At 40.7% G+C, this 10,645-nt stretch overlaps 1 protein-coding gene across 2 annotated transcripts; it reads right to left on the bottom strand.

Moving 5' to 3' along the window:
• Positions 1–37: 37 nt before the first annotated feature.
• Positions 38–6,372, bottom strand: LOC115568751 (axoneme-associated protein mst101(2)-like). Of its 2 annotated transcripts, none has more exons than XM_030396320.1 (10): positions 6,095–6,372; positions 4,832–4,884; positions 4,377–4,450; positions 4,019–4,083; positions 3,830–3,899; positions 3,673–3,728; positions 3,395–3,572; positions 1,362–2,753; positions 1,148–1,257; positions 38–1,002 (listed from the first exon to the last, which is right to left on the bottom strand). In XM_030396320.1, exons 1-10 carry the CDS (start codon positions 6,200–6,202, stop codon positions 970–972), a joined length of 2,139 nt encoding a protein of 712 aa, XP_030252180.1. In that variant the 5' UTR covers positions 6,203–6,372; the 3' UTR covers positions 38–969. The 2 variants fall into 2 exon arrangements, with proteins under 2 accessions (XP_030252180.1, XP_030252179.1); XM_030396319.1 differs by having other exon boundaries at positions 4,377–4,453; positions 6,095–6,371.
• Positions 6,373–10,645: the final 4,273 nt, after the last annotated feature.

The raw sequence follows: 10,645 nt of genomic DNA, 5'->3' as shown, positions 1-10,645 counted from the left end.
AGGTCGTTCTCTGCGCACATAAACTGAAAATAGAGTGTTTTAAAAAACTATGAAGTTAATTTGTATTGAAAGCACACTGTACAATGAATACATGGAGGCTTTATCAAACATTTAAAACATTTGTTTAAAAAAAACATGCTTTTCAGAAACATCAGAATTGAACCCAATACCAAAATAGGCTGCTCAAACCATTTCCCATATATTCTTCAATAAATATAAAACTGGTTAAAATATGATGTTACGTAGGGCCTACTCTGGTATCTCCACAAGAGCTGAGTAAGTAGCAGGAAGACATCATGAGACACAAACAGAATGTGATTAAAAGGCAACTTGACCAATTTTACACATTGAAGTGTGTTTACAGGTCTTACTACTGCACATGTTAATAAAGTAGCGTAAAAACCTTTTGTGGCTTCAGAGGAAGCTCCATGTAATCTGATAAATTTGAAGTTTATTTCAAGTTGCATTGTGGGTAATGGAGGCACAGTGCTTTGAAAAGGAGGAAGACCGCATAGAATGAAAATATATCTGGAGGATTGATCAGATTACATGCAGCTTCCTCTGGAGCCACTAAAGGCTTCATACCACTTTTTTTCATGTATGCAGCAGTACTCCAAAAGACCTGTAAATAATTTGTGAAATTGGTGGAGTTACCCTTTAAGAGGTACATCTTTCTGTTCAATGACTGAACATCATTTTGAAAAAACAGTTAAAAACCCCTTTTACATAGACATGCCATTAAAATGGCATTATCATATAAATCATAAATCAGATCATGTGTGACACAGTTCGTCACACTCAGTCAATAAACATAAAACGAATAAAAAAGATTACAAAAAGTATCAAAATAGAAAAAGTAATCTTCTCTTTACATTTGTACGTAATCAATCTAAACATTAAAACCTCACTATAAATCGGATGGAAAAGATGTGTTGGCTTCATCCTTCTGTTCTGCAGAGTGAAGCGCCCTCATGACTCGGTGCTCTCGGAGGATTTCTTTTTCTGTGAAGGATTTCAGAAGTGAGTTTAAAGACAGATCTAGGCGGCTGAGTAGGCACTAAACCTCATTAACATGTAGTTCTGATTTGACAGCAGCAGCATAAATCTGTGACTTATTGAACTCATGAAGCGAACAGTGATGCAACACCTTTTTGTGGGTGCCACTTGAGGGTGTGTCGAGGGTTTCCGTTGCTGCGGCGTCTTGCGCAGCAGCTGCAGGTGTTCCTGGGACTTCGGCTGATTTCAACTTGCTTTTCTCTGCGAGAGTGAGGACAGAAAAAAAAGTGAATTTGAGCTCACATGAAAAAAAACAAAACAAGAAAACTGCATATTGTCTTGCTTGGTGTGACTTTATGACTCACTTTTCTTCTTCTCTGTTTGTGGCGTCTCAGGATCGGGCGGAGGTAGTGGCTCTGTGTCAGCTGCTTCGGTTATTGACTTTGAGTCTTTTTTCCTCTTCGTCTTCTCTTTAGTAATCTGCTCTGCGGCTTCCTCTCTGTCGCCGCTCTCTGATTTCTTTGTTGCCGCATCTTCTTCAGCTACCTGCTCCGACAGCTCCCCATTATGCTCGGCTTTGTCCTTTTTTTTCTTCTTCTTTTCTTTAACCACCCGCTCTAAATTTTCCTCGCCATCACTCTTCTCCTTTGTTTTCTTTTCTGCAGCAATCTGCTCGGTGAGTTCTTGGACGTTTTCTGCGGCCTGCTCAGAATTTTCCTCACTAACAGCTGTCTTTTTCTTCTTCTTCTTCTTCACTGTCTCTTCTTCAGGTATCGGCTCTGGATTTTCTGGACTATCAATTTTCTCCTTTTTCTTCTTCTTTGCTTTCTTTTCTTGAACAGCTGCTTCTGTATTTTCTTCTATTTTTTCAGCTAACTGCTCTGAATTTTCTTCTTTTTCATCTCCAACCGTTTGTTTTAATTGTTCCTCACTATTTGTTTTCTTCTTCTTCTTCACTTTCTTTTCTTCAGCTGTCGGCTCTGAATTTTCCTCACACTCAGTTTTCACCTTTTTCTTCTTCTTTGTTTTCTTTTTTTCAACCACTGCTTCTGTATTTTCTTTGTCATCTTCAACCATTTGTTCTGATTTTTCCTCACCATCAGTTTTCTCATTTTTCTTCTTCTTGGCTTTCTTCTCGTGCACTACTGGCTCTGCACTTTCCTCATGATTCAAGTTTTTGTTATCTATAATTTCTTTTTCGGTCTCTCCCTTTGTTCCTTTTGTCTTTTTCTTCTCCCCTGCAAGTTTATCACCCAACTCCTGCTCTGTGGCTTCATTCTTCTTTTCCACTTTACTGTCTTTGTCTTTTTCATCTTTACCAGCCTCATTGGTCATCTCCTCCATCTGCTCTTCTGTCTTCTCCTTTTTCTTCTTCTTCTTCTTGGGCTCAGACGCCGTCTCGTCAGTTTTTTCTTCACTGGGCGTCACAGCTTTCCTCTTCTCTTTCTTTGGAGTCTGTTTTGACAGGGGAGGAGTGGATGCCGCTGCTCCGTCCTCTACAGCGTTGATGATTTGCTCTTGGCTTTGCTCAGCAGAGGGGGTCACAGGTGCCGTCTTTTTGGACCTGCTCTTCTTGGGTTTAATACTATTTGCGGGTGATTTCTCCTCTAACTTTTCATTTGTTTCAACAGTATTCTGTTGAACCGGAGTTTCTGTTTTCGCGGGAGGCTTTGCCCGAGGTTTCCTAACTCTTTTCTTAGGCTGTGGTGAAGAGAAGTCCAGAGCATTGATGGTGTCCATCTTGGCTACATCGGCCTCTGTGGACAGAGTAAACACGGTGAAGACTTTGAACAAACATGACTCCGTGGCACAAACGCTTAAGCGAGAAAAACATCAATGGCAAACACACGGCTGCTGTTTCTATGAAATCACTGTTTTCCAGGGTGAGGCAGTTCGTGGGTGGTGCTGTCCCGTCTGGTGGCTGTCTTTCTCCCTTTAGGTGAAGGGACCCAGCTCTCCCTGTCCTTTCATCTCCTAACATGTCCCGCATTTTCCAACCCTCACAACTTTCTCCAACCTTCATTCGGTCTCTTTCCAATGTGAAAACCTCCCCAAAACACTAATTTTCCTTCTTACCTGGAGTCCCAAACCTGAATATCTGAATTGTTTCAGTGTGTGCCTTTGGGAATCGGCGCTGGGAAATAATGACATAGCTGCTCAAAACTATCCGGAGGCCTAATTACAAACAGTTTTTGTTGTTAAACTTGTAAAACTGCTTTATTTTTGTGGAATATCTCACAATTAAACTCTTTGCGTACTGTAGTGAGCTACAGCCGATATCTCAGAGCGACGAGAAAGTTGGTTTGGTGTATCTTATCTTCACATTTTCTTCATCCTTTTCATGCTTGCACATAAATGATGCAGTCAGCGACTCTCAGGTTTTAAAACACACAGTTACCTGTCATCTGCAGGCACAGCTTCTTCCATTTCTCCACATCCAAACTGCTGTCAGAGTCTGAATCATCTTCTCCTCCAGCGGACGCGACCTCGGTTTTCGTCTGGGTTTTTGTTTTCTTCGCCTTGATAACTTTTTCTGCAGATTTTCCTTCAGTCTTTTTCCTTTTCACTGGCACGGTCTAAAGAAAAACAAAAATGAAGACTCTACCTAGTAACCAGGACCAGTTGTTAAACCGGTGGCTCAACGGTTGCGCCAAAAACAGAAAAAAAAAAAATCACCTTTTTTTGCGTCGCTGCTTTTTTCGCAGGTTTCTCCTTCTTTTTGTTTGCTGTGGCTGGACATAAAAGGAGAATATTAATGGGTTAAACATGTATTCAAGTCCACGACCAAACTATCACCCCTTTCTTCTTCTGTGGTAAATCTCGGCAGACTTACCAACAGGAGATGCTGTTGCTGCACCTTCCTGCTTGGAGGTGGTGCTGCTTTTCCTCTTGGGACTTTTGACCTGAGAAGAGGCGGCATCAGCTTTAGCCTCGGCAGTGTGATGCGTTTTATTTATTTTAGCATGAAAAACATCAGCGTTGTCATCATGTATGTGGGTATGTGTTGTATTTTCCATGTCACCTGTGGCAGTAGACTCTGACTCAGCTCCTCGCCGTCTGAGGTGGCTGGAGGTTGGATTTTCGCAGCTGATGCGGGATATAGTTGATGTAAGATGAAAAGAGAAAAAAAACTCATGCAGAGCTGCCTTTTCCAAATGTATAAAAGTCCTACTACAAGATCTCTCCACAGAAGGTACTGTACATGTTAGAAAGCTTTTAGGTGGAAGGAAAAAGCCTAAGTAATCTTGAAACAAATTAGAGACAAAGACCTCTGATTAGCCACCCACATCTCCAATACTGTAGGATTCAAAAATGAAGAGACAACTCAATGCAATTATGAGGTTTATCCATTCCACGCTGTGAGAAAGAAGCAGTCATACCCTTTGTTGGACTCTTTCTCGGTTCTTTAGATTTAGACTTCTTGGTCGAGCCTGGCTGCTTTTTCCTTTTTGAGCTCCTGACAGGAGTAGAGACAATACTTAACTCACACGTATGCAAGGGGATGAGACTGATGCCGTAACCATCTCAGAAAATAAAATCTGAGTTTCACGGTATACGTTATTACACAGTTAATATAAGTATCATCAGTTCATGGACCCTTAAAGTAATCAAAATAGAAGGCCATTTCTTTTTGGTTGAACGAACGACATGAAACCTGCGACATAAATTTAAGTGCATCTATTTTTAACAACACAAATATGGTAGAGTTCAATACTGTCCAGTATGATAACCGTCATTCTCACACCACTGTATACCGTGAAACGCTAGCATAATCACTACCAACAAAGTTGAATCAAGGTGATTTTATTTTTGCCATCAACTGAGAAACACTCACTTCAACCAGGAACTGTAGATGTCCAGTAACGACGCAGATATTTCTGTCTCCCCCTGCAGAAATCCAAACATCAAACCATACAACGATCAGAAAGTTGATCAGATGTTATAAATCACACATCACATTATACAGTCTTTATGCTGACAGTCTCACGAGTGCACAAGAGCTCTTGTTTGTGTTTGTGTCTTTTCAGAGCAGATATTTTGACTGGTCAGAGCAACAAAAACATTCATGAAAATAATAACACTCATGTCTCCAAAGAACTGATTGTAATGCATTGAGGCATTTAATAATGATATAACACACACCTGTCTCTGACAATCAGAAGGCCGTGGAAGAGTTTTTCAAGTTAGATGTAATAATTTGTGCCTACTGACAACTCAATCAATCACAATCAATCAATCGACTTAGCTGTACTTTGATGTGAGACACTATTATTTTACTGAAAACACAATGAACAGTGAGTCCTGACTGGCTGATATCAACAGCTCTTGATGGCACTTAGAGATGAAACAGTGAATCAGCTGTTTGTCAACTGTTAAATTAATCGACTATTTTGATCATCAGTTAATCGGTTTGAGTAATATTTTAGGAAAGAAAAAAAGAAAATGTTCTCTGATTCCAGCTTCTTATAAGTCAATCCTATCTGATGTCTTTACTACTCTTTGACAGTAAACTGAATATCTCTGGTTTGGAGACAAAACAAGACATTCGAGGACGTCATCTGGGGATTTAGGAAACACTCATCGCCATTTTCCAGCATTTTCTGCCATTCTAATGACCAAACATCTCATCGCTTTATCAAGAAAATAATAAAAAGTGTATTCGCCCGATGAAAATGATTGTTACTTGCAGCCCTACTTTGCAAAAAAAAATAAAAATACAGTTAGTAAAACAAACGCTAATGAAAATATATGATAAAAACAAGCAAGACCAGTGAAAACAATCTGTGGGAGTCAACAGAGACAGTGCAATGACTGTAAACACTCATCTTTAGCCTCTTTTATGAATCATAACTTCTGTGTGATGATAACTGTAAGGTAAAGGAGAGTTTTGCACAGGCCTACTTCACAGTAGGTGACAGTTAACAGTAAGAGGAACCTACTAATGCTCAGAATAAGTATGTAAAACACTCTGCAGGTTGATAATGTTCTTTTCCAAACTGTGACATTGTTGTGAGGCACTTGAAACACTGTTGCAGGTCTGTTTCTGTCTAGAACAGTAATATGTACGTGTGTGTGTGTGTGTGTGTACAGTGTTGACCTGTGGGCTGTGCCTCTGGAGCTCATCTGCAGCTGAGTGGAAACCATGCTCCTTCAAATGGCGGTAGATCAGCTGGGTCAGCTCGTGCACTGATGCGTTCACGGACATACTCGACACACGGAGAACGCGACAGATGAACAGATGACAGGAGCGACTACAAGTAATTTCATATTAGAAGCGGCCACACATTGTACAGAGCCACTTCTACCACTCCACTAAAACACGCATGGGAGCATGTTGAACTCTCAACTCAGGAAGTAGTTCCGTTTGCCGCCGCAATGCATTATGGGAGCTGTAGTGCTTCAGCGGAAAAAGCCACGGTACAGACCGGTCAGTGCCCTGGTGGAAGCGAAGTACTCAGATCTTTTACTCAAGTAGAAGTAGTGTACAAATACTCTGCCACAAGTAAAAGTCCTGCATTAACTTCAGTAAAAGTAAAAAAGTGTTAGCATGTAAATATAAGTGAAACATAGAAAGTAAGAGCTCTCATTATGCAGAATCATGATCATACAGATTATTGTCACACTTGATATCAATATATATATGCATTACTATAATGATTTTATGATAATGATTTTTACAGCTTAATTAATGTGTGTGTGTGTGTGTGTGTGTGTGTGTGTGTATTCTATTTATGGTCGGATTCTGCAAAGTAACCAGAAACTAAAGCTCTTAAATTAAAAAAGTGGAGTCAAAGTACAATATTTGCCCCTTATTTATAGTTGAGTAGATGTATAATGTCGTAAAAATAGAAATAATCAAGTAGAGTACCTTCAAATATTTACCCCTATTTGGTCCATGCAAAATATTAAATATTTCTTAATATACACTGGCAGTTTCTGGTCTGTATCAATTCAGCTGTCTGTCTGGTCTAATCAGTCACGGTGTGCAATATCACCTCTATTTGCTTTTTTAAGCAGAATATCATGAATTACTGTAACTTACTCAGTACTCTTCTGTTTGCCCACAACTCTCCTGTGATTTTGGTCAATTTAAGCGCAGTTCCAGCAGGTTGTGTGTCCTTTCTCAGGCAGGGTCCCTCCCATGAGGCAGTCAAGGCCTGTGTGATTTGGATCAATCTAGTCTTATGGGTAATTTTCCCCAAGGGCAATCTGATTTTGCTGTAAGAGTCCATATTAATGGTCTGATCTGTATTTCTGGCAGTATGTAGGTTCCCTGAAACAGCGGTCTCAAGGTTGCCTCTTCAGAACGTTCAGCTGCAGAGGCTTTTATCGCTTCTGGTTGTTTCATATCCCTGAAAGAAAAATGGGACACATAGTGGGTATAGTTCCCTCTCTGATGCCCCTATGGTAAATAAAACATGATAAAGTTTCCTCTACAGGCTGCCCTTACAGTGGGTATAGTGCCCTCTCTGCATTTCAGCTGGTGCCCTTTTTATTTAAACTTTTTCACCTCTGCCCCTCAGGTTTCTTGAGTCCGCCACTGTGTGAACCTTAAAAGTGTTCCTCACAATATTAAATAAAAAAGAACAGTGGCAGATGTTATTTTTCAAAGCGAGCCCAGATACCTCAAGCTTTATAACTGTGTGCACACACACACTTAAAGGTGAGAAGTTAAAAGTGGGCGCCAACATGGACCACTGGCTCATACTGAAGGAAATAACACCGGCGTTATCCTGTAAGTCTTAAAATAAAACCACCTCCTCTTGTCCCTTCTGGCTACCATTTCTGCTGCTACTCTTGTGGCCGTGGGTTCCTTTACTCAGCTCTCGTCTTTAATCCCTTCATGTTGGAAACACATCCTTCACCCACAGAGCTTGACGATCCACAAGCTGTCAAGTCAATTCAGAAACTTTTGAAAAGCTGCCAGGAAGGTCGATCTCCTCTCCGTCAGATGTGTGTGGATAAAAGCACGACTTTTTTTTTCAACTGAAGGTGTCTGAACACAACAGGCTGCCAGGCAGTAGATCTGAGAGAGCTGGTGGTGAGACCTTGGGTCAAGTTAAAGGAGCGTATTGGGTAAGCAGGAGCTGACAGACCTGAAAGAGTCCCATTCATCGAGCAAAACCAGGGAGGAAAGCAATGTGTATTCCAAACTCAACGTCAGGGCTCAGCGGGTCTCACCAAGCTTGATTTCACCATCTTACACACAGTGTTGGGGAGTAACGAATTACATGTAACGACGTTACGTAATTTAATTACAAAATGTACATAATTGTAATCCGTTACATTACTGGGAGAAAATATGTAATTAAATTACAGTTGCTTTTGGAAATTTCAATGATTACAACTTAAGTTACATTTGATAAATCGTATCCCTGTATTACAAAGGTGGCTCTCTTTTAACCTGGCTAGATCACCATGGTAACTTATACTTAGCTCATTACCTGGTCCAGACCAGGTTCTGTTCAGAGTTTAATCATAAAATCGGCTATAAAAGCGCAGCTGTTTCACTATTTAACTCATTTACAGCTGGCGTGACCTTTACTTTGAAAGTCCAGTGGAGCTGGATCAGAACGGAGCATTTGTACGGAAGGAGAGATCGCGCTGATCCGCTGCTGTTTACTTTCTCTCTGAGCGTCTCCGCCTACAGATGTTCAGCTGAGGGGATACGCTGCTCAGCTGTTGATCCGACTCGCGTCAGGAGGTCATTTATTAGGCTATAGCCTATTTACTTTTATATACAGTCAGTCACCACTGAAAGAAGTTGTGCGCTCGCAGCAGGACAGATAATTTAACTTAATGTGGCAATGAATAAATTAATTGTTTCGCCTGTTATGTGTTGCCCAAATGCAAATCTTGAGTAGGTCTACTCTGTTTTCTCACATTTAAAAAGGTCTTTGTACAGAGACAACATGAGATTTGCTTGTAGTTACAGCACCTAAAAAAACCCACTGTAACCTATTTTCATACGCACACCAGCCTCGCTTTCAATAAAACACACACTGGCATTTTATAATTGCGATCAGTGAAATATATGAAAACAATATTTAACACAGTTTAAAACAACAGTTGTTGTTGCTCTAAAGCTTCATATTTAAAAGCAGCTCAATGTAGAGTTGTCAGAAATTAAAATCAGCCTCCTCTTGTCATATTTGCAGCAAAACTGTTGCTTCAGGCTGTGATCAGGCTTTTTTGTATCGCTCATACTCTCTCCATTAAAACAACCTGCTCCTCTTGGCTGAAATCAGCCCGTTGTCGCTCCATTTAGTGAGGAAGTGAGCCTCCTTTACAGTACAGGCCTAAGGGCAGACTCATAATATATGGTTAAACCTTTGAACTGAAAGGTTTATCACACTATAGGTCTTAAAATGTGAAAATGGTTAATAGTGGAGAGATTTCATTCAAAATTAAGAAAAGTAATCAAAATGTAATCAAATGTAATTAGTTACATTAATTTGAGAAAGTAATTGAAATAGTTACATTACTATTACATTTTCAACAGGGTAACTTGTAATTGTAACCAACTACATTTCCAAAGTAATCTTCCCAACACTGCTTACAAACATTGCACACACACTGCAGGTTTGGCAACGTATATGAGGCTGACTCAGCTCCTATTTTCACGGTGTTGATGGGACAGACCACCAAGGTTTTATGGAAGAATAAGTATTTGTTTAATGAGAAATTGAATATTTCCTCCGCCTACGTTTCCTATCGATATCATGACATATTGAACTAATAACCGATGTGTGTTGATAAGCAATTTGACAAGAGGGGTGAAGTTACTGAAGCAGAGAAGAGGAACAACTTTACATCTTGGAGCGCATGAACAAGAAGCATACCATTTCCCTCGGCTTTGATGACATGTTGTAGTAAAAGTGACTGGGATATTTGAACAGGTTACCCTTGTAAATGGCACTCTGTCTCACAGGAAATAAATCCACTTCACATTCCACACGTTCAGCAGCTCACACCTGCGCTCACTCCGCACGTAATTACCCCCAAACTACAGCCGGCCAGATCTGTTATTACTGGGGACCTTAAATGTGTCACAACCTGTCAGGTTTTTTGTTCCAATTTAAGTAGAAAAACTTTATGATGTATTGGTGGCTCATTCAATAAGATTATGGCTCATTAGTTTATTGATTTAAAAGTAACAACCCTTTGATGGAACTGCGGGAGGGTCATAATGAAGTGATGTGTCTGGCCTTCCTGCCCAGGTGCTGCCGCGGCTCTGCTACATGAGCCAAATCAAACACACCCTCAGTCAGGGGCCGAGGCCAGCGCTTGGACCGCCGCCTCACCTGTGAGGTCCCACCTGGTACGAAATAATGTGAGGACCGTAAAACTGCCCGAGAGAGAGAGAGAGAGAGAGAGAGAGAGAGAGAGAGAGATGCTTAAACATTGAGATCTTACTCTTTGTCAGACTCATTTTCGTGTTTTTTAACGTCTGCATCTACGTTTAGAAATGCTTGTTTGACACAGGAGATGTACTGATTGCGGTTGTTGCTGCTGAAGCTGACACAGGCTACATGGTTAACCACATCCACTGGGTGAGCGCCTCACCCACACCCACAGGTGCTCTCACTCACAGACCTGTTTCTGTTATTCTATTGTGCTGCTTTTAGCATCAATCTTATTATCTAGG

The sequence above is a fragment of the Sparus aurata genome, chromosome 18 (assembly GCF_900880675.1).
Source record: "Sparus aurata chromosome 18, fSpaAur1.1, whole genome shotgun sequence".
In the NCBI taxonomy this organism is placed as follows: Eukaryota; Metazoa; Chordata; class Actinopteri; order Spariformes; family Sparidae; genus Sparus; species Sparus aurata.
The sequence above is the reverse complement of the archived record's forward strand: the minus strand, read 5'-3'. Positions and strand labels throughout refer to the sequence as shown.

Excerpts from the sequence above, each read along its gene's own strand:
- LOC115568751 (XM_030396319.1), bottom strand. The coding sequence starts at position 6,202 with ATGTCCGTGAACGCATCAGTGCACGAGCTGACCCAGCTGATCTACCGC. Across the intron at positions 4,885-6,094 it reads TCCAGAGGCACAGCCCACAG|GGGGAGACAGAAATATCTGC; the intron begins GTCAACACTGTA and ends GGATTTCTGCAG. Across the intron at positions 4,454-4,831 it reads ATCTACAGTTCCTGGTTGAA|GAGCTCAAAAAGGAAAAAGC; the intron begins GTGAGTGTTTCT and ends TACTCCTGTCAG.